General features: G+C 36.8%; 1 protein-coding gene across 10 annotated transcripts in view; it reads left to right on the top strand.

Annotated features, from left to right (window-relative positions):
* The window catches only part of PSD3 (pleckstrin and Sec7 domain containing 3), a 551,235-nt gene that overhangs the window by 315,102 nt on the left and 211,220 nt on the right, over positions 1–24,913 (top strand). For 9 of the 10 annotated variants that reach the window (XM_060181459.1, XM_060181466.1, XM_060181484.1 and 6 more), the window contains 2 exons: positions 1,004–1,116; positions 5,643–5,701. In XM_060181459.1, the coding sequence (XP_060037442.1) occupies positions 1,004–1,116; positions 5,643–5,701 (172 nt within the window). The remainder of the gene's footprint in view (positions 1–1,003; positions 1,117–5,642; positions 5,702–24,913) is intronic. The other variant, XM_060181538.1, reaches the window with a different exon arrangement.

Here is a 24,913-nt window from a genome sequence, read left to right as displayed (position 1 = left end):
TTTATTCTTGCCTTGATGACAGTACTGTACTGTACATGTTTAGGGAAATGTATCTCCTTTACCAAATGCTTATTATCTGAATTGATCCACTGTAGACAGTACTGTTAGTGACTCTGACTTAGTTTGTGTGGTTTTTACTGTGTTGTTCATAGATACATTATATTAATACATGCCTTATTTTATTCCTAACTCAAGGATTAAATAATGGGTTTAATCTTTCAATTTCCAAAAACAGATTAGTAATATAATATGGTAGAGATAGAATAAAATAAAAATAGATATCTTCTATGCACAAGACAGTGGATTAGTGAAGATTATAAATAATGACAAAAAGTGATAACACGAAGAGCTTTAAAACATAACCTGCATATCTATGCATTCAACTGTAAGTTTTTATTCAAGTAATTTTTAAAGAATGATGGCTTGGCCTTTATGCCTATTGGGGAATGATCAGCCTTCTTATGGTTTTAAAAGTAAATCATTGGGAGTTGGGCGGTAGCACAGTGGGTTAAGCGCATGTGGCACAAAGTGCAAGGACTGACCGTCATAAGGATCCTGGTTCAAGCCCCCAGCTCCCCACCTGCAGGGGAGTCGCTTCACAGGTGGTGAAGCAGGTCTGCAGGTGTCTTTCTCTTACCCTCTCTGTCTTCCCCTTCTCTCTCCATTTCTCTCTGTCCTATCCAATGATGACATCAATAACAACAACAATAACTACAACAATAAAGCAACAAGGGCAACAAAAGGGAATAAATAAATATTAAAAGAAAAAAAAGTAAATCATCACCATGCTAATGCCCTGTTGTTTTAAACAATGATGTTATTTTAAATTTAAATATAAGTATAAAATTTATAATAAATGGTCATCTAATAAGTGGTTTTTCTTGACATAACTGCGTGTTATATCTTTTTGTAACTTATTACACTTCTATGAATTGAATTGACAAATATAGAGGGGTGTGGGAACCTTTTTTTCAAAATTTTATTTCCATTTAATTCTTTTTAGGTACTTCTTTAAAGCATTTTCTCTTGTGGGAGAAACTCAAGAACGAGAGAGAGTTTTAATACACTTCTCCAATAGATATTTTCATTGTAACCCAGATACCATTGCTTCACAAGGTAATCTAATGGCAATATTTGAATTTCTTTTTCACTATATTGGTTATTTTCTGCCCTATGAAAGTTACATTTGATTGTAGAAAACATGAAAAATTATACAAAAGAAAATGAATACATTTATCTAATTACCTAGAGGTCACTATTATGGACAGTTTGATTTACTTCCTTCTAGTAGTCTGTGTATATAATATTTAATAATAGATTGGTAACATTAAGAGTTTTGCTTCCAGTTTTCTTTCCTTTCATTGTGAATATTTTTCTCTTATCATCAAATATGTTTTGTATGCCTATTATAAGTATGATATAACACTATGATATCTACACTTAAAAAAAAAACAGAGCACTGCTAAATTCTGGATTATTGTGGTGCTGGGGTTTGATCCTGTGAGCTCCAAGTCTTAGGTCTCCAAGTCTGTTGCATAACTACTGTGCTGTCTCCATGACCCCATTTTACTATTTTCCACTTCCATTGTATTACATCATTCCTTTCTTCCTTCCCTTCTTCTTTCCTTTCTCCCTCCTATCCTTCCTCCTTTCTTCCTTCCTTCCTTCCTTCCTTCCTTCCTTCCTCCCTCCCTCCCTTCCTTCCTTCCTTTCTTCTCTCTTTCCTTCCTTGTTTTTTTTCCTTCTTTCTCTCCTTCCTTCCTCCCTCTCCTTCCTTCTTTCTCTCCTTCCTTCCTCCCTCTCCTTCCTTCCTTCCTTCCTTCCTTCCTTCCTTCCTTCCTTCTTTCCTTCCTTCCTTCTTTCTCCCCTTCCTTCCTTCCTTCCTTCCTTCCTTCCTTCCTTCCTTCCTTCCTTCCTTCCTTCTCTCCTTCCTTCCTTCTCCCCTTCCTTCCTTCCTTCCTTCCTTCCTTCCTTCCTTCCTTCCTTCCTTCCTTCCTTCCTTCCTTCTTCTTCCTTCCCCTTACCACCAGGCTTATCACTGGGACTCAGTGCCTGCATGACAAATCCACCACACTTGGCAGCTGGTTTTCTATTTTTCCTCTTTCTTTTATTTGATAGGACAGATAAAATAAGAGGGGAGGGGTAGATAAAAAAAAGAAAGAGAAAGGGAGACACCTGCAGCACTGCTTCACCACTTGTGAAGTCCCCCTTGCAGTGGGGACCTGGAGTCCTTGCACATGGTAATGTGTGCATTGTACTAGATGTGCCACTGCCTACCCCCCACCAAATATTTTTTTAAATGTTCCTCCTTTGTTATCCTGAGCTTTTTACATGCAAAGTGTGTTTTAGTAAATGAAACATTGGCTTCCTTTTTTCTACTTTCAATCATCTGATCTCTAAACATCTTGATGAGAAGTGCATATTTGCTTAGTTTGGGAAACATTTGCGAGTCTCACTGGAATTTGTGGTGTCTATCTGATATTTTTGATGTTTATTATAATAACAATGCTGTCCTCTGATTTTGTTTTTTGAATTTAATGAACTATGTGTTTGTTTATTTTACTGTTTTTTTAAATCATTTAAATTTTTTAAAGTTTATTTTTAAATATGTATTTGTTTATTGGATAGAGATAGCCAACAATTGAGAGGGAGGGGGTGATAGAGCAGGAGAGAGATAGAGAGACACCTGCAGCCCTGTTTCAGCACTTGCAAAGCTTTTCTCTGGCAGGTGGGGACTGGGGCCTTGAACCCAGTTCCTTGTACATTGATTATAACATGTGTACTCAACCAGGTGCACCACCACCCGGCTACCTATTGTACTGTTTTTAAGAAGCAGCTGAAAATTATTTAACTGTTGTACCCTGTGAAGAGAGATCATTCCTCCTTTTCAATTTCTGCAATAGTTTTCTGGGTTTGAATGTAAACATGTGAACTTTCAATTTGAGAATCTTTCTGGAATGTATAAATTCTAGAATAAATCACTGAGACTAGATGCACTGAACATAGTAATTATCCCTTAGGTTCATTTTTTCCTAATTAATTGGGGGTAAGTATACATGATTTTGACTAAAGTGATTACTGTCCCCACCCCCACCTCTGCCTTGCAGACTATAAAACTTTTGATTTTTTAGGTCACATTCCTGTCTATACAATGGGGACTGAGTCTCAGTGATGGAATAGGGTGACAGTTAGGTGGAGGGTGAGCTGTACTGAAACGTATCTTGGCAAAGAGTGCAATCAACATTTCCTCAGTAAAGTGATATTGCCATTGGAAAAAAAATAAAATGAGGACTTTATTTCTCTCTATCTATAGACTTTTTGTTTATATTTAAATTAATTAATTTATTTATTTAAAAAAGGAGACATTAACAAAACTGTAGGATAGGAGGGGTACAATTCCACACAGTTCCTACCACCAGATCTCTATATCGCATCCCCTCCCCTGATAGCTTTCCTATTCTTTATCCCCCTGGGCGTATGGACCCAGGGTCATTGTGGGTTGCAGAAGGTGGAATGTCTGGCTTCTGTAATTGCTTCCCCGCTGAACATGGGCATTGACTGGTCGGTCCATACTCCCAGCCTGCCTCTCTTTCTCTAGTAGGGTGGGTCTCTGGGGAAGTGGAGCTCCAGGACACATTGGTGGGGTTGTCTGTCCAAGGAAGTCTGGTTGGCATTATGCTGGCATCTGGAACCTAGTGGCTGAAAAGAGAGTTAACATACTAAGCCAAACAAATTGTTGAGCAATTATGGACCTAAAGGCTGGAATAGTGCATATATAGAGACTTTTTATCCACTGTTGCTGACACTTAACATCATTGACTAGAGGATAATAGAGATTTAAGAGGATTGCTTTCATTAGGACTTACTTTAAGTCCAAGATATTGACTTTCTTGAGTGAAACAAGAAATACGGCTTTATGGACTCACTTGGTTGTTGATAAGGATATCTGAGAGTTGACTGTTGAGTTTGACAAATATTTTCAGGAATTTGTTTTAAATGTACCTTGAATTTGTAATAATAGACTGGAATAAACATACTATTTTGCATTTAGTAGGAACTGACTAGAGACATAGCCAGTTAACTGTGATATTCAGAGGCATGTTTATGAAAAATAATCTAGCTTTATTTCATATATACAGTAACAGAAAAAGGATTTCTTTGTTTTTTATTAGTGATTAAATATTGATTTACAAAATTACATGTCAACAAAGGTATGATTCCACATTGTTCCCACCACCACCAGAGTTCTGAATCCCTGACCCCTTCATTGCAGTCCACCATAGTTCTCTCAAGGTTGCAGACATGGGTTAACCATCATCTGTACAGTTATCTGTCTACATTTGTACATAATTGCCCCCCTTTTTCTTCCAGATCCAATCCTCTCTTCCCCTTCAAGCCACACGCAACCCTATTACTACATCCTAATGTTCTTCCCCCTTTCCTCTTCTCTCTCTGGGTTCTGATGGAGCTGAAGTTCAGAGCCTTCTTATCCTCGTGCTCCTATCACTTCTACCTCACTGGGAGTATGGATTAAGATAGTTTTTACATCAATATTTTTTCTGCAGCTGTTGGTTGCCCACTAAGATTGGGAAATGTAAGGGAAGAACAAGGAAGAGGAATAATTACATAGTCCAGAAACTGGAAATTTATTTTTTTGTGCTTTTTCTTCTCCTATATAAATAGAGGATGATTTTTCTAATATTCTAAAATGATCCTTTTGATTGGGAAACTATTTTTTCTGTGACTTGTTTTTTATTTCTCGTAGGATCTTTTTTTCTTTTCTTTCTTTCTTTTTTTTTTTGTAGTTATTATTGTTGTCGTTGCTGGATAGGACAGAGAGAAATGGTGAGAGGAGAGGAAGACAGAGAGGGGGAGAGAAAGACAGACACCTGCAGACCTGCTTCACTGCTTGTGAAGCTACTGTCCTGCAGGTGGGGAGCCAGGAGCTCGAACCGGGATCCTTACTTATACTGGTCCTTGTGCTTTGCACCACATGTGCTTAACCCACTGTGCTAACGCCCGACTCCCAGGATTTTGTTTTTCTTTGCTGGTGCTTTTTACCTGAATGATTATACTGCTTCTAGTGAACTTTTTCCCCCCTTGGTGAATAAGAAACAGAAGGAGAGAGAAAGAGAGACAAAGAAAAAAAGCATATCATAATTAGTCTTTTGAGGAATTAGACTTACATGTGCCTTTTATAAGCAGTGCTTCTTTAGATATACTTGTATTTTGTATAGATATTTGTTTCCTTAGTGTAAAGCCACAGAAGTTATATTTGCTGTGTCAAGAGGCACTGTTTTCAAGGCTTATGACATGTATTTCATTAGTGAAAGTCAGGCTTCTTGTAATCAAAGTGTAGATCATCCCTTGATTTCTGTATGATTTACATTACAATAAAAAGCAGTTATCAAATTGTTCTCCAGAACCTAGAGATTACTTTATCACCAATAGAATTCATCTGTGTTTATTGAGATCTTTTAAATGATGTATTCTTACCTATTTTCTGTCTTCTCAAATGATAAATTGTACCAAGTCACAATATCATATTTTCAGTTCTTAATATATGCTATTTTAATGATAACAATTGTGAGTCTCATAGGCAATAATAAATTAGTGCTTTCTCCCCTTGTCTCATTCTTTAGATGGAGTCCATTGCCTTACCTGTGCGATGATGCTTCTTAACACAGATCTGCATGGCCATGTAAGTGTAGGTTTGTGGTGCTGTCTTATAGAAACCTAAGATATCTTGAGCTTCTGTTTGCTTGTGTCTATACACATTTATTCTCTGTCTCTATCACATACTCTACATGGCAAGTAGGAAAATAAATATCTTTGGGAGAGGAAATAACCTCTTTTACACTCTAGTGCAGTATAATTTTAAGTGAATACCATTAATTATACATGTCTGGAATTGCTTTATCTATATTGTGTGTTATACCTTTGGTTTTCACTAGAGGGCAGACACAGCTTTTATTTATTTTTGGCTTTTTTAGCTAGCAGGTTTGATATACAATGATGAAAAGTGAATAAAAGTTTAGAACTGAATTTTGTTTTTACTGAATACAGTATAAATATTTAAGGATTCAGCCTTTTCCATATACCTTAACCTGCTCTTTTCACCAATTGATATATCAAAATAATCTCATTACATTCTTAGCTATTTAAAACCTAAGGTGAGCATCTTAGGTTTTACATTCACCTCTTATATGTAGACATTCACCTCTTATAGGTGGAATTCTAGCATTTACTTAACTACTTATAGAAATTGAGAATGTTTTAGTTAAATATAGGTTATACTTTCTTAAAGCAAATACTATTTTATTCATTTTGAAGTACAAATCAAGTTTCTTATAATAAGTCTTAAGTAATTTATATGATATGCCTTACAATACAAACCACAGTTAATTGTTTTATAAAAAGGTTTTAAGGAATAGTTGCAAATTACTAATATTTAGTGCTTAATTTTGATACTTAGTATTAAAAGAACAGAAGTCTGTTCAAATTTGTTCAGCTCTCCCTAAAGACCACATGATTACTTAAAGCTATATTGTTCCCCTTTAAGAAAGGCGAGATGGAGCTGAATGAGATCATTAAGATCTGCTTAGAATAAAGAAAGTATTGTGTTGTCAGAAAGGAGATAAAATGATGGAATTATAGTTCTAACATTATTTTTAAAAGTCTCAATATAACCAACCAGGAAATACTATTTTCAGTTTATAAGAGGTATGTTTATAATAACTGTACATAGGTAATGTATCAAGATATTATATGACCTAATAGTATATTAACAGATACTTTAAGAGACCATTCTTGGATAACAGGGTAGAACATATTGGTTGATAGGCCTTATGGAATTGTAGGCACTAGGATTTCCACAGTGTGAGTTTTAGAGTATCAAAATCTAATAATCATTTAACTTGTTATGGGGATGATCATTCAGTGGACTAGCCTGACCTCAGTTTTCTTATGATCAGTGAAGCATGTTTTCACTGCTTTACTCCTTAAAACTTTGAAAATCGTTGCAATACTATAATAGTTTGAAATCTTTCCTCATTTCCCACCCCCCCAATCCTTTTCTCAGCCTTTCAGGTAGACACAATTTTGAGTGTATATATACGCATGGAACACTGATTCAATCCAGCATTTTCTGGAATGAAGTATCTTCTTCACATTAGATATTTTGAGTTCCCATCTACATGTGATAGTTGTACATTTAGCATCTGTTGACTGAGAAAATGGATAATGATAAGGAAAAGTAAGATTCCAGTAGCAGTTTAATGATTATTTAAAGATTGAAGATGTCATAGAATTTCAGTAGAAGTACCACATTTGGAGAAGATTTGTTTCTATTAAATGACAGGTTATTTAAAAACAAACAAAACCAAAATACTTCCTTAATAGTACTTTCAAGTGAAAGAACTTATTAGTCACAATAATCTGAAGCCTAATTGTAAAAGAAGGTAAGATATTTAGTTTTGATTCAGATAATTCAGCATACATGCCCATGTGCAACAAGCATTAGGTACCCCAGTATGTGAACCATAGTTCTTGAGTGTGTTCTTGTTTGGCCTTTAGCCAACTTTTGAGGAGTTAAAAGGTGATTAAATGAAGCATCATACCCACATGGGACAGCTAGAATAATAATAACCAATTTAAAATAAATAAGCACTTAATTATTATCTGGAGTTTTGCTAAAATATACACATGTCAGATGTTATATTTACAGAATTACATATAAGGAAGGAAAATATATATAAATATAGAAATATATATTGTCTTCAAGATCACATTTTTGTTAGTTCTCAGCTTCTTAATTAAATGTCTGACAAAAGATTATGTACTTAGTTTTATATATTTAAAAATTATTTACAATGTATGCTATTATAAGTTTAGTGAATGTCTAGTAGCCATCTTAAGAACTAACCATATAACAATGTGTTTCTTTCATCTTCCTCCTCTGGATACTTAAAAAAATTAATTATCCTTCTAGGTGGTAAGTTTTGAACCATAATCCTGGATGTAGCTTCTCTTGCATCATGATTGCCTGATTTGTCAGGGTATCCATTTGAGTTATTAGCATGGCCCCTATGATAGCAAGTTTCTAAGAAGATAAGTTGCATTACTTCTAATGTCCTCCTTTTTCATCTTCTTCTTTGCCTAGACCATCACCTTTCATAACTTTGTCCAATTCCAGAATAACCCTCTTGGGGAATGAACTAATAAACCATTTTCCTTCTCTTTCCCATCATGTTTTAATAGCAATATAACAGCATGACCTTTCTAAGAAATGCTGAAATAAACTTGCCCTCAATGCTTTCAGTGGTGGGTGTGGGCTATAACTTGGGATATTAACTTCTTTGGCTGTTCTTCATAGGTTTTGTTTACTCTAAAGAAAGATGTATTGAAAATGTGTTGGTATGGGCCTTTGGTCTTCCTGCTAACATTCTCACTAACAAAATGATAGAATGTATACTAATAGAATCTAACACAATGATAACATGTTAGACTGCTTTTCTATCTTTTTTTATAATCTGCCATTGAACGCATAATTTTAGTGGACAACACCATTTGTGTAAAGGATCAGAAGTAATACATATTTATGGTTATCAAATCTCCTCTCCAATAGTTGGATAGACTGACCTGTTTTGTTCAGTTAGGTTTAACTGAAGAAGTAGGTAGCAGGCAATTGAAGTGCTTTGGTAGAAAACCACTGGGAGAGATTATTTGCTCAACTTTGAATGAAACCTCACTAATAAAGCTGGGTAGGGGAGCAACCTGAATCATACATAATATTTGTGGAAGAAATTCACTTAGATGTTACAGTCATTTCATGGGGTTAAATTGATGACTTTCTTTTGTACCAATTTTATATTGATTTTGGATCCAGACCGTCATGCATGCATGATTTCACTGCTGGGGACTGCTTTTCATTTAGAGAAAGAAAAGGCTACCCCATAATACAAGAGCTTTCTCACTTGCAGTGCTGGGGCTTAGACTTGGACTGCATGCATGGCAAGCATGATACATGCCCTATACAATGAGCTATATCTCTAGTCCCCAGTATATATATTTTAAATATGAATTATAATTATTATTATTATTTTTGACTTGCCTATACCTGTCTTCAAGTGACTTTTAGATTGTAATAAGTATTTTAGGATGTAGCTGCATGATTAATTTTCAAAATAATTTTATTTTTAATGTGGGAGTTCATAAAATGTGTATCTTAAAATCTTATACATATAGATAAATTTCTATTCAAATAAACAATTTTTTTCTCTGCCTGTATTGGACATAAGTTGTACATTGTTTGAATTGGCAACAAGGAAAGAGTTGGAATGGTTTCAGGTTTATTATTATTATTGGAAATGGTGTGAGTGAAAGAATTTATCTTGTTGGAATCAATTAAAATCTATTTCTTTTCTGAACTATGAATGCATTCCATAGACTGTACCTGGTTCTCTTGTACATAGGTCATAGTTGGGATTCAACCATTCTCATAGAATTAGTTCCCAGGCGAAACACAGGGACAGGGGCAAGCCACTAGGCAGGAACATTTCACCAGGGCTGGGCCCTGAGTGGGAGGAAGTCTTAGATACTTGAATGAATTGCAGTGGAGAATGAGATGAATAAGGGTAGTTGTGAGATTAATTTTACAGATAAACATCAAGAGATCCATAACTCATTGGGTGTCCAGGGTCAACCATGATGAGAGAGATGAAACATAATTCATAGTCAATATTTTGTGATATAATCTTTTAATATTGTGCCTTAGGATTATTAGATGCAGTTTTACACAGAATCTCTCGCTCTGCTTCTCAGTAGCCTATCTAAGGAAGCCAACCAGCTGTGTAGTGAGTGTAGAAAGTAGGGGGTGGGAGGGTGAGGTGGGGAGTGGTCTTTCTGAGATGGTAACTCTGTCTGGCTTAGGCTAGATCTTACAGATCTGTTTTTGTGGAAAAACTCAGGGTTGATGAATATCATCCTTAGTGGTTTAATAATATGAGGCAGCACCTCACTGAATTTTAGTTTTGGATTATAAATTGAATAGCAAGCAAAACCAAGGTTATTGTACAAGTTAAGAAACAAGTTAAGGAGTAAAACTTGATTTTCTAATAGAAAAACACTCACATATGTGTAGTTCACTTTGAGATAGCTCAGAGGAATTCTTTATTTTTCAATCTGTAAATGGGTCACATTGATTATTGTGAGTTTCTAATTCATAGCTAGCTTGACTTTTGGGGAGTCTGGCATTTTTACCTCACAGGTAAAAATGGTCTGTCATTTTACCCCATTAATAATGTTACGATAATAATGTTCTGATCAGTGAGAAGTGGCTAGTATAAAGACTATTAAAATTTTTAATATCTATCAACATATCGTATAATGTGCCACATAGGAAGCTTAAATAGGAAAATTTAAATGCAATCCATTTTAAAATAAATCTATTATGTTAATAACACTTTTTATAATAACATACTTCAGGATAGTGTACTAGCTAGTCTTTTAGCAGGCAAGGTTGTTCATAGAGGGCCAGCCAGAAGGTACTTAGGGTTCAAAGTACAGACCAGGAATGATGGAACAAAAAAAAAAAAAAAAAAAAAAAAAAGGACAGGGAGAGATCCATGCACTGTGCATAGCCCAACAGATGAAGACATATTTTGGCAGTAGTTGGTTGTCAGTGGATAAGTCAACAGTCAGCAAGAAAGGTTACAGAAAAGGTTGAAGTTTATTTAAAATAGGCAAGTTAAATAATCATCAAGGTGTGTGTGGGGGGGGGCGGGTGACAGGCAGACAGTAAAAGACCCAATTGCTAAAAAATGAGGGAGAAGGGGGATAAGTCAAAAAGGAAATCAACTGCCCTATAAAAATATAATTAATAGGGGTTGGGCGGTAGCACAGCGGGTTAAGCACACATGACACAAAGCACAAGGACCCGCATAGGGATCCCAGCTCCCCACCTGCGGGGGAGTCGCTTCACAGGTGGTAAAGCAGGTCTGCAGGTGTCTGTCTTTCTCTCCCCCTCTCTGTCTTCCCCTCCTCTCTCGATTTCTCTCTGTCCTATCCAACAACAAAAAATGACATCAACAACAACAATAAACACAGCAAGGCTGCAACAACAAGCGCAACAAAAGGGGGGGAGATATAATTAATAGACCAGTGAAAATGAGGACATTTAACTTGAGAAGATGGCTAGAGTTTCTTCTGCATTTAGACTGTGACACTATATTGCAAACCATATAGTTTCTAGAAAACTTCACTATTACTTGTAAGTATGAAAACAATGATTTTAGCATTATTATTGAAACAGTTTGACTTTGAACTGAGAAGATAAGTCACCTGGAAGTATGCCTGCTTTGTCCACTCAGATTTGAACCAGGCCTTCCACACTTTGGAAACTTTAATGCTATAGTATCTTTCCCTCTCTTCCTCTGTATTTGGGAAAAAAAAAAAAAATTCTTGGAGCAGTGAACTCCTAGCAACTGCCTAAACAAACAAATAAATAAATATGTTTAATCTCATAGAAATCCTTAGTAAGGTCTCCTGAAAACACTTTGGGAACTAGAATTTTCAAAATGGTTTATATCAGTTGCCTACAATTTCTTATTCTTTCTTCCAGGCAATGTATTACACAAGTAATAGCAGGGTTGGGGGCGTAGGGGGGAACCAACTCAGTAATATTTCATATATCACTAAAGGTTACATTTTTATATTTTAGTTCTATGATTGACATTTATGAAAGTTCTATGATTGACATTTATGAAAGCTTCCTGGTTTGAAATTTACAAAGGATTTTGTTTTGTTCACTTCTGCTTATAAACAAATGAACACCTGAGGGCAGCATAACACAATCAAAATGATTTGATTGGCAGACAAATCAGAAGCAAAATAGGAGATTTTAGCTGAGCTACTGAACTGAAGTCATTACCAAATCAGTAGTATGCTTTCTCACTATTTGTTGTAATATGTTGGAGGAGGTGGAATTGTCATGTGGGAGGCTCTGCCTGCTGTGTTTTTAATATCCCAAGACTTATGAAGCCAGATTTTTACCAATGGATTTTGAGAGCTTTCAGCTTCTCTGGAAGCATGCTTTCTACAAAGCTATCACTACACTATTAAAAATGAGAACTTTTAGGGTCATTTTTGTCTTAGTTCTTCGTCCTTTACATCAGAGTATGTATTTATGTTCTTTTTTTTTTTTTTTTGTAGAATACTGACTTGCACACTCCTCCATCCCCTCCATGACTTTGTCCCCTTATGATTGAATTTAAATCAGGCCTTGGCTGGAGTTTTACAGAGGCTTCCTTCCCTAAATGGAAGTTACTGGGGAAGGCATATTGAGAGCCAGATTTGTACATTTATGTTGAGTTTTCTGTATGTTTCTTGGTGACTCTTAATAAGAATGCACTTTCCCCCATTGCTCTTATTGCTACCATTAAGTTGGGATCTAGCTGAGACAGAAGGGGGGGTAAAAAAAGCAAGCAAAATAAGCCAAAACACCAAGTCATCAATAAAAGGGAATTTGCAGAATAAATCAAGGTGCCTAATCCATTTGTGTATTCTTTCTTGATGTTCCTTAGAGGTACCAATGCTACTCACTTCTGTTTGTTTATTGATTTTTTTTCTTTTCTTCTTTGAGACCAGCAAAATGGCCTACAAGTGATAAATCAGTGAGAACACTGGCAAGATTACTCACAGTGCACTTGATTTGCCATGTGCATGACCCAGATTAGAGCCTGGCCTCCACCATACTATAGAAGTGTTAGATGCTGTGGTGTCTTTCTGTCTCCGTCTTTCTATCTGATGAAACAAAAATGTCAACCTGGAGTAATGAAGTACCAGTAACAACAACAACAACAACAAAAATCAGTGGGCAGCCTATGTTCCTAATTTAACTTGGATTAGATTACAGCCATATATGACTTTTTAATATTTTGACTCTAAATCAGCAGTGTTAAACAAAGACCTGAGGAGAACATGTAAAGTTTGAAATATTTCTTACTTGGTTCTATATAGGAATGTAAAGAATTTGTTTCTTCCAGACTTTCACATTTAGTCCATGAGCCTTTCTATTCCCTCCTGTAGGTTAGGTAAATAATGTTGAGTGTGATTCTTTTACTAAACAGGATTTTTTGGAGTGATTGTGCTACCTTTTTCTTAATTTAGTAATTTAGTGTCAGTGATTTAATAGTGGTCTGAAAAATTATATCTATGGAGCTTGTATTTTTGGATAAAATATATTCATATATTTTATCATATATTCACTCATATTTTTGGATAAAATAAAAACTCACTGGATCTAGACCAGGATCCTTGTGTCCACTACCCTCTCCACCCTGCCCTCTCCACCCTGCCCTACCCCTATGAACATAGTAACTGTTAAAAAATATATGGCAGTTTGGTTACTAATATTTAAAGACTTTAAAATCAATTTTATTTTAATTATTATTTTAAAATATTTTATTTATTATTGGCTAAAGACAGAGATTGAGAGGGGAAAAGGAGATAGAGAGGGACAGAGACAGAAAGATACCTTCAGACCCGCTTTACCATTCGTGAAGCTTTACCCCTGTAGGTGGAGGCCAAGGGCTTGAACCTGGGTCCTTGTGCACTGTAATATATGCACTTAAGCAAGTATTTCACCACCTGGCCCCTTAAGTATTTTTAACAAGAGCACTGTTCAGGATTGGCTGTTGCCAAGGATAGAACCTGGGTTCTAAAATACTCAGACATAATCATTGTACCATCTTGTCAGGCTATATAAATCTGCTTTGGTTTGCTATATTCTATATATGAATGAAAATAAAACTGTCTTATTTCACTTAGCATGATAACCTTCAGTTCCATACATTTTGTGCCTATTGATACACCATCCTCATTTGACATTGTAATCTTCCATTGACTTTATTCAGTCATCTTTCAAGGCACAATTCAGTCGAGACCATATTTTTATAGTTGTAACTAGAGGAGTTATGGCACAGGCATACACACATCCTTCTGATTTTGTGTTTTCATGTCCTTTGGATATATATACCCAGGAGTGGTATTGCTGGATCAAAATGTCTTTTCATTTATATTTCTTTTCTATTTTTTTTGTTTTGTTTTTATTAAATATAGGGCAGAGAGAAATTGCAATAGGAGTGGAAGACAGAGAGGAGGAGAGAAAGGTAGACACCTGCAGACCTGCTTCACTGCTTGCGAAGTGACCCCCCCCTGCAGATGGCGAGTTGGGGGCTCGAACCTGGAGCCTTACGCTGGTTCTTGCGCTTTGTGCCATGTGTGCTTAGCCTGCTGTGCTACCATCCAACCCCCTCATTTTTTTCTTCTTTCAGAGCTTTCCAGACTGCTAGATGTTCTTTTTTTTTTTTTTTTTTTTCCCTCCAGGGTTATTGCTGGACTCGGTGCCTGCACCATGAATCCACCGCTCCTGGAGGCCATTTTTTTCCCTTTTTGTTGCCCTAGTTGTTGCAGCCTCGTTGCGGTTATTATTGCCATTGTTGACGTTGCTTTGTTGTTGGATAGGACAGAGAGAAATGGAGAGAGGAGGGGAAGACAGAGAGGGGAGAGAAAGACAGATACCTGCAGACCTGCTTCACCGCCTGTGAAGTGACACCCCTGCAGGTGGGGAGCCGGGGGCTCGAACCGGGATCCTTAGGCTGATCCCTGCGCTTTGCGCCACGTGCGCTTAACCCAGCCACCGCCCAACTCCCTCTGCTAGATGTTCTTAACAGGAGCATATTAAACACATAGTTAAAATTTTCAGAAATGTTAAATTCATATTTTTCTCTAAAAGGCATTTAAAGTAAGTCCTCAACATGATCAACAGATTCTTACATCTTGATCTTATTGAAAAAATCTATAAAAAGAACAGATAATATTGAGTAGTCCTAAAAGAAAATAAATGGAGAAACCAGCTTTGTGAGCTATGTGTATGTATTTCTCTCTCTCTCTCTCTCTCTCTGTGTGTGTGTGTAAGAATGTATTTGAAAAGTTAATAATTTTGTATGACAACTTAAATTTGTCTGGGGATACGACATGTTCTCTAGTGTTTTTTTTTTAACTTCTGGATAAATAATTTCTATCATTGAGTATTATAGCTTAATTAATTAAAGCTTCAAGATTTGCATCTGACTGTTATTTAGGTATTTCTAATAGAGTTCTTGGTTTTTCTAGAGGGTTTCCAGAGTTATGGGCAGAGTCTTTCTCCTGGTTTGCCCCTTCCTAAACCTTTTAGTACTATACATTTGCTTTCCCTTGCTTTTACCTTACTATTTCCCCTCCATGTATTACTCAATAAACTGCTTTTATACTGCAAAAGACAAAAACAACCCACCCAAATAGTCTTCCTTTTTAACTGCGGTTACTTTTTTTAATTTATAAAAAGGAGACATTGACAAAACCATAGGATAAGAGGGGTACAGCTTCACACAATTCCCACCACCAGAACTCCGTATCCCATCCCCTCCCCTGATAACTTTCCTATTCTTTATCCCTCTGGGGGTATGGACCCAGGGTCATTCTAGGATGCAGAAGGTGGAAGGTCTGGCTTCTGTAATTGCTTCCCCATTGAACATGGGCTTTGACAGGTCGATCCATATTCCCAGCCTATCTCTCTCTTTCCCTAGTGAGGTGGGCTCTGGGGAAGCGGGGCTCCAGGACACATAGATGGGGTTGTCTGTCCAGGGAATCTGGTTGGCATCTTGGTAGCATCTAGAACCTGGTGGCTGAAAAGAGAGTTAACATATAAAGTAAGAAAGTTGTTGACTAATCATGAACCTAAAGGCTGGAGTAGTGCAGATGAAAAATGAGGGTGGGAGGGTCTCCGTTTTTTAGATAGTTAGTAGGCTTATTTTAGTTCTATTCCAAAGGACCTGTGACTATACTAGTTTTTTTTTTTTCCCTGAGCCTGAAATCTGATATGCAGGTGGATCCAAGTTATTATCAGTGGAGATGGTGTCATGGCTGGTAAAAGGACCAGAAAGCTGGATCAGGAGAGAGGGTAGCTCCCAAATATGGGAAAGGTGTATAAATATTGTTGACTGTAAACCCCATTGATTTGATGTGATCTGGGACCCATATTCAGCTTAAGAGCCTATGAGACCTCTGCATCCCTGTAGACCTGGGCTCACATTCTATGATGATGAGTAGGGTCATTCCAAGCTGCCCCAATATCAGGACCTATCTTCCTCCGGTGGAGCATAGAGTATGTTGTATCCTCCCTTCAGAGGATGGAACATTCTCTACCATTGTTGATCCAAGTTGTGGGTAAGGTCCTATGGAGGACACACAAAGCCATCTATTGTGTTGTTCCTGATAGAAATGACCGGTAACAATGGAGAGAGGGATTTATTTGAGGTCTAGGCCCCATCATGTCTGTTTAGGAATCTCATGACTTCCTGACTAGGGCCACAGCTGATGGGGTGGTCTGACAGTGACTAAAGAGTCATCCTTAAAGTATGCCAGTCTCTTGTCCTTATTCAGTTTTTGCAGTCCTTGCTTTTATAAGGTTAGCTTTGGAATATGTGATAGGAAGTAGGTGAGGAGGAATATCTATATCTAGGTAGACACTATTTCATTATGAACTTTATACTGACTCACTGCAGACTATTGTGTGCTTTTGCGTTCAGGTACATATTTTGCCCTAATTTATGGATGCATGTGTACATATGCTCTATCTCATGGGACCCGGTTTATATCTAGGTTTTGGGATTTTGTTAGGAAGTGAACCACCTGAAATGGAATTAGAGAATCCTATGAAAGGAAAGGTCTCACCTGAGTAATGAGGCTGAAGGGTTGACATTCCACACCTGACCTCTCTGGACACAGTCTGAAGTGAAGCATGCTATATGCTGAGGTGGTACTCATTGCGTTGACTAGGTTGAAATTGGGAGATGCAATATCATTTGGTATGGATTGAGAGAAAACAAGCTCCACCCTAGAGGTCCAATGAATGAGGAAATATAGGCTTTATAGAGGAAGTGGGAGGTTCCTGCTATATTAGGGTTTAAGAAGACAATAGATAATTATTGCTATAATCACATTATTTGGCAATTGGATTAACTTTGATATATCCCTTTGTTAGGATTTACTGAATTATACACAACAGCACCATAATTTATGTATTTTGAAATTGTTTGTATATAGCTGTGCCACTGGTTGCTTTTGTTCTCCCTGGTCTAAGCTTTTAAGAGAGTCAGCATATCAAAGACCCAGCCTGTGATCTGTGGATTAAAAAAGTTTGAGACATTCAATCAATTTTCCTCCTTTCATATTAGTTAAATAGTGATTTATATGACTACAAATTAATAGGAGTGTACATAAACACCTTTCCTACCACCAAAAGACTGTATCCCATCCCATGCCCCAACCCCCTCCACCCCCAGTGAAGCCGAAATTCTGCACTTGCCTTCAACTCAGAGATTTTTACTTTGGTCCCCTACTCCAAATTTAGTCAAAACCTGCTTTGAGTTTATCTTTATGTTCTTCTGTCTCAACTTCTATTTATGAGTGAGATCATCCCATACTTGTCTTTATCTTTCTGACTTAGCTCACTTAACATAATTCCTTCTAGCTCCATCCAAGATGGGTCAGAGATGGTGGGTTCATTGTTCTTTATAGCTATGTGTAGTATTCCATTGTGTATATATACAACAGCTTTCTCAGCTATTCATCTGTTGTTGGGCACCTGGGTTTTTTCCAGGTTTTAGGTATTACAAATTGTGCTGCTATGAACATAGGTGTACACATATATTTTTGGTTGGGTATTATGGAGTCCTTGGGGTATATCCCTAGGAAAGGAATTACAGGGTCATATGGAAAGTCCATGTCTAGCCTTGTGAGAGTTCTCCATACTGCTCTCCACAGAGGTTGGACCAATTTACATTCCCACCAGCAGTACATAAGGGTTCCATTGTCTCCACATCTTCTCCAGCATTTGTTGTTGCTGCCCTTTTTGATGTTTGCCATTCTCACAAGAGTGAGGTATCATCTCAATCAATGTTGTCTTTATTTGCATTTCTCTGATAATCAGTGACCTGGGGCAATTTTTCATGTGTTTATTAGCCTTTTGTGTCTCTTCTGTAATGAATGTTCTCTTCATATCCTCTGCCCATTTTTGGATGGGGTCATTTTTTTTTTTTTTTTTGCTATGTTAGCTGAGCTCTTTATTTTGGTTATTAGTCTCTTGTTTGATATATGGCATGTGAAGATCTTCTCCCATTATGTGATTCTGTGAGGTGTCTTTTTGTTTGTGTGATGGTTTCTTTGGCTGTGCAGAAGCTTTTCAATTTGATGTAGTCCCAATGATTTGTTTTTGTTTTAGTCTTCTTTGCAACTGGCTTTGTATCATCAAAGATGTCCTTGAGGTTTAGGTGGGAAAGTGTTTTACCAATGTTTTCCTCTAAGTATTTGATTGTTTCTGGTCTAACATCCATGTCCTTGATCCATTTGGAGTTGACTTTTGTTTCTGGTGAGATAAAGTGATTCAGTTTCATTCTTCTGCATGTTTCAACCCTGTTTTCCCAGCATCATTTACTGAAGAGAGCCTCCTTCTTCCATTTAATATTTTGGGCCCCCTTATCAAAGATTAGATGTCCATAGGTGTGGGGGCATAGTTCTGGGCTTTCAATTCTGTTCCACTGGTCTGTGTGCTTATTTTTGTTCCTGTACAAGGCTGTTTTGATGATGATGACCTTATAATATAGTTTGAGATCTTGGAGTGTGATGCCTCCATTTCTTTTTCTTTTCCTCAAGTTTATTTTGGTGATTCTAGGTGCTTTCTGGTTCCAGATAAATGACTGTAGTTTTTGTTGTATTCTCTCAAAGAAGCCTGGTGGAACTTTGATGGGTGTTGCATTAAATTTTGTATATGGCTCTGGGGAGGATATTCATTTTGATGATATTTATTCTTCCGATCCATAAGCATGGAATGTCTTTCCATTTCTTGGTATAATTTTCTATTTCCTTGAATAGTAACTCATAGTTTTCAGTATACAAGTCTTTCACTTCTTTGGTCAGCTTTATTCCTAGGTATTTTATCGATTTTGCTGCAACAGTGAATAAGAGTGAATTCAGGATGTCTTCTTTTCCAGATTTAGTGTTTGCATAGAGAAATGTCACTGACTTTTGTACATTGATTTTGTAGCCTGACACCTTGCTATATTGCCTAATAACTTCCAGTAGTTTTCTGCTGAATTCTTTAGCTTTTTCTATGTATACTATCAAATCATCTGCAAATATTGAAAGCTTGACTTCTTCCCTTCCAATCTGTATTCCTTTGATTTCTTTCTCTTGCCTGATTACTATGGCAAGAACTTCTAATACTATGTTGAAGAGTAATGGTGATAATGGACAGGCTTGTCTAGTCCCCAGTCTGAGTGGGAATGCTTTCAGCTTCTACCTGTTGAATATGATGTTGGCTGTAGGTTTGCTGTATGTGAACTCCACTATCTTGAGGAATTTCCCATCTATTCCCATTTTTTGTAGTGTTTTGAGCATGAATGGGTGTTGGATTTTGTCAAAGGCTTTCTCTGCATCTATTGAGATAATCATGTGGTTTTTGGTTTTGTTTTTACTGATGTGGTGAATGACATTGATTGACTTACGGATGTTGAACTTGCCTTGCATTCCTGGGATAAATCCCATTTGCTAGTGATGAACAATCTTATTGATATAATGCTGTATCCGGTTGGCCAGGGTCTATTTCAGTATTTTGGCATCTGTGTTCATCAGAGATATTGGTTCATAGCTTTTGTTTTTTGTTGTGTCCCTATCTGCTTTTGGTATCAGGGTGATGTTGGCTTCATAGAAGGTGGAATGGAGTATTCCTGTTTCTTCGATCTTGTGGAAGAGCTTTAGAAGTATAGGTATTAACTGTTTCCTGAAAGTTTTGTAGAATTCGTTTGTGAAGCCATCTGGTCCAGGACTTTTGTTGTTGGGGAGATTCTCAATAACAGTTTCGATTTCTTTGTCTGTGATTGGTGCATTTAGGTTTTGTAGTTCTTCTTGTTTTCGTTTGGAAGGGTATATATTTCTAGGAATTCTTTTGTTTCTTCCAGACTCTCTAGCTTGGTGGCATATAATTCTTCATCAAAGTTTTGCATGATTTTCTCTATTTCTGTGGTGTCATTAATTATATCTCCTCTATCATTTACAATTCAATTTATTTGAGTCTTCTACCCCTTTTTTTAATGAATCAGGCTAGGGGTTTGTCAATCTTGTTTAATTTTTCAAAGAACCAACATTTGGCTTCATTTTTCTTTTCTATCGTTCTCTTATTTTTGATGTTGTTTACTTCTGCTCTAATTTTAGTGATTTTCATCCTTCTGGTTGCGCTAGGGTTCCTTTGTTTCTCTTCGTCTAGTCCTTAATGTGTGCAGTAAGGTTGGTTATTTTAGCTTTTTCTTGTTCTCTAATGTGTGATTGTATGGCTATGAGTTTCCCTCTCAGTACTGCTTTAGCTGTGTCCCAAATATCTTGATATCTTGTGTCTTCATTTTCATTTGTTTCCAGAAAAATTTGAATTTCTTGCTTGAGTGTCTCTCTGACCCAGCGGTTCGTAAGCTGCATGTTGTTGAGTTTCCAAATTCTGTGACTTTTAGTAGTTTTCTGTTTGTTGTTAAATGTTAGCTTTACTCCACTGTGGTCTGATAAGATATTGGGATGATTTCAATGCTCTTGATTTTGTTTATACTGTCTTTGTGGCCTAACATGTGGTCTATCTTTGAGTATGTGCTGTGTAGATTTGAAAAGAATGTGTGTTCCTGTTTTTGGGGGTGAAGAACTCTGAAAATGTCCAGGGTTCTAGTCTTTCCATCTCTTCATTGAATTCTCTTGGTTCTTTGTCAATTCTCTGCTTCACTGATCTGTCTAAGTGTGAGAGTGGGGAAGTCTCCCAGTATTACTGTACTACTACTGATGTATTTTTGTAGTTCTTTCAGTAGGTGCTTGATATATTTAGATGTGCCCTAATAGGGTGCATAGATGTTAATAATTGTTAAATATTCTTGATTGATCCTCTAATAATTATGTAATGGCCTTGCCTATCTTTTATTTATTTAATATAAAGTCTATTGTGTCAGAGATGAGAATGGCTGTTCCTGCCCTTTTTTTTGTGGTCCATTAGCCCACATGATAGTTTTCCATCTTTTCACATTAAGTCTGTGTTTATCTTGTTAGGGCAGGTGGGTTTCTTGAAAGCAGCATATGGTTGGGTTATGTTTTCTGATCCATCTTCCACTCAGCCTCTTAATGGTAAGTTTAAGCCTTTGACATTTATTGATATTATGGACTTAAGGTATTGCAGTGCCATTATTCAACAATTTTTTATTTGTTCTGATATATGGCAAGTCTTTTGGTGATGTTTTGTTTATAAGAGGTCTCTTTCAGGGCAGGCTTGGTGATGGTTGCCTTCTTTAACTGCTTCCTGTCTGTGAAGGTTTTGATACCTCCATTAGTTTGAATGAAAGTCTAGCAGAATATTTTATCCTTGGTTGAAACCCTTTTTTTCATTGAGGGTTCGATAGATATCTAGCCATTCTCTTCTGGCTTTTAGAGTTTGAGTGGAGAAGTCTGCTGATAGTCTTAGGGTTTTCCCCTGTATGTGACTATTTGTTTTTCTCTTGCAGCCCTTAGGATTCTTTCTTTATCCTTTCCTCTTTTCATTGTAACAATGATGTTTCTTGGTGTCTTCAGGTCCAGGTTGATCCTGTTTGGGACTCTCTGGGCCTCTTGAATCTTAATATCCTTTTTGCTGTTTAGGTCTAGGAAGTTTTCTTCTATTGTTTCCTCTAGGATGTTTACTTCTCCTTCCTCTCTTTCATCCTCTAACAGGCCAATTATGTGAATGTTACTTCTTTTTAGATCATCCTATATGTCTCTGTGTTTGTTTTCATTGTCACTCAATCTATTTTTTAACTACTTTACCTCTTTTTTTAGTTTTCTCTAGCTCATCCTCTGTCTGGCTAATCTGTTGTTAAAATTCGGTGGCTCCAGCTGGCCGGGCTAGCTTCACAGGCAGGTAACAGAGATGACCAGAGACATACGGCTGGGCAGGGAAGCTGTATTTCTTTATTCAGGAACAACGATTTATAAACTAAAACTAATCACCAAACAGAACTCTGCTGCCTCTTTCCCCCCGCGGCGGCGCCAAGCACTCTCGAACTCTGTCTCTCTGGAACCCTCTCGGGGTTCCCCAGGGCAGGGCCAAGCGGGCCCGCGAAACTAGCAGGACTGATCCAATTCTCTTGGCGGGGGAGAGCTAGGACAACCCAATGTAAAGCATACAACACTAATCTGCTTGCTGCTTCTGTTAATCTGCTTTCCCTTCCCTCAGCTTCTTTCTTCAGTTCAGCTATAGTATTAGCTTGTTGTGCTAATTGACTTTTTAGCTCAGTTATTTCAGCTTTCAGTTCTCTAATTACCTGGAGGTAGCTTGTATTTTCCTCTAGGGTCTTATCTGTTGTTTCCCTAATTCTTATAGCTCTTTCCTCCATAGTTGTCTTCATTTCTGTGATTATTAGGTTTACTATTGTTTGCATACTTTTCTTATCTATGGTTACTTCTGAGTGATTTGGAGTTTCTTCTGGGCTCTTGTCTTGATTCATTGTTGTAGCAGTTTTATTTTCTCTTGATTTAACCATTTTTTTATTGATGTGCTTTGTATTTTTCTTTTCTGTTGTTGCTGTGTCTTGAGTACTAGCCATGCTATACTAAATACTTTTCACAAATGCAGTCATAAACCTCAGGAATTACAACAATAGCAACTGACCCAAGGACTGATGCAGTTCAACCAAAACCAGTTTGCCAAACAACACCTCCAGTCCAAGAAAAAATAGCAAAGAGAACCAAAAGAAAAAGAAATAGAAAGGGAAAAAGGAAAACAAGAGTAGACAATTATGTCTACTGTCACTATACATTCTACGGATAGTAAGAGGAGAAAGGAAAGTAGAAAACACCCACACACACAGTTCACATAGAGCCATATTTCTTCCAAAAAAGTAATTCACAAACAAGTGTCAGTGAATTCAGAAGGCAAAAGAAGTTAGAAAAGAAGAAAGAGGGAAAAAAGGAAAAAGATCACTGAAAGGAAAGAGTTTGTTTTTTTTTTAAATAGCTAGGAGGAGAGAAAAAATAGGGTGAAGGGAAGCGGGAGAGAAAAACAAGTTTCTCTCACAATGGATAGGACACCCAGTCACCTATCAATGTAAAAGGCAACAGCAGTTAATTTTGGTCAACCTGAAGAGGAGGAAAAAGGGACAGGCATATATAATAATAGTAATAATAAAATATAGTAGAGTAAAAAACCCTAATAGTCTATAACTTGAACCACTCCAAATTGGCTACATGCAGCCTAAGCAAAGACAACCAATTATAAGAAGTATCAAAAAAATAACTAAAAATAAATTACAAAATCAAAAAAAAAAAAAAAAGAAAACAACTCCAGGTAGTCTTTCCCAGGCAGCGCTGAGGCTCTGATTGGTTAGGTATTTTGTCACTCAAATAGAGCTCCAGCCACCAAAAAAAAAAAAAAGAGAGAGAGAGAGAAGAAAAAGAAGGTTTGGAATGACACCCCTGCTGTGCCAGGAATCTTGGTAAAGAAAATAACTTTACAGGGAGCCTGCTAGGAGCAGCTGGCCAGCCCTTCTGGGGTGGGGGAGAATGATAAGTTCAGAAATAGTGAAGCCAAAGATTTTCCTTTCTTTGTCCATTTGACTTTTGTTTGCCTGTCCAGGAGTGGGTTGTAGGACGTTTTTTTGGTGTCACCCTGACCACCCCCTATTTACCCTTTCATGAATGCACCAATTATCCTACCCTCTCCAGAAAATTCCAGGTTGTAGGCCGCTTTATTTTGGAGCTCAGGACAGGTGTTGTTTTCAAGTCACCATCTTGAATCTGCCTCCATATTCTTCCTTTTTATGTATAGTCTTTTTAGGTTGGATTAAAATGCCTTCTGATTTTAATGGTAAGAACTTGTAGTTCCACATTACTTAAGTATCTCAGAAATGTTTTTACAGCCTTGTGCTAGACTAATGCTCTAGTTATATATTCTCTCTCTCTCTGTCTGTCTCTCTCTCTGTCTCTGTCTCTCTCTCTCACACACACACACACACACACACACAAATATAGACAAAGAGCTAAAAGGAAAGAAAAGTAAGAAGGTTTGCTTTTTTTAGGGATGTTTTATCTTCTTCTCGGTGCAGCAAGCCTTTCCAAATATATAGGTTATGCATTTAATTGGAAGGAATTCTGAATATAAGAAACTACCATGAAAGCACTACCCATGGCATTTAACAGGCTAGAACTTGCTTCAGAGCAGACATCCTTTTTTTTTTTTTTAAAGACATCAATTTGGAAAGAACGTGTACTTCACTATGAAAATGTGTGACACTGTGATATGATACCTATGAATTGTTGACATAGAGTCAATGGTTAGAGCTACTTTGTTCATGGACAGTATTTGCTTAAGTAATAGTTTTTCTAAAACAATGATATAATCTATAATGATGATATGATCAGTTGTAATAAGGAGAAAAAACTTGTGATCTATAAGAAATATTTCTTGATGATAAAGACATCATTTTAACAGTACTGTTCATTAAAATAGTATGAAACCTCAGGACATTTTTAAACCTATATAATAGTCCAGGAAGTCAGAGAAGGACAGTAAGAGCAGATACAAATGGTTTCAATATTTCGGTTGGTTGTTGGGCATCATTGGCTCATAGTAAACCTTGTATTTTGGTTTTCATTAATTGAGATATAGTTTATATATAACATTATGTTTGTTTTGGGAATGTAGCACAATGATTTGATATACATGTATGATGTAAAAGGATCATGAGAATAATTTTGGTTAACATCTAGTCAATCATACACAGTTGAAAAATAGTTTTCCTTGTGACAACTTTTAAGA

This window comes from Erinaceus europaeus, chromosome 2 (genome assembly GCF_950295315.1).
Source record: "Erinaceus europaeus chromosome 2, mEriEur2.1, whole genome shotgun sequence".
NCBI classification, from domain to species: Eukaryota; Metazoa; Chordata; class Mammalia; order Eulipotyphla; family Erinaceidae; genus Erinaceus; species Erinaceus europaeus.
This window is presented reverse-complemented; position numbering and strand designations above follow the sequence as displayed.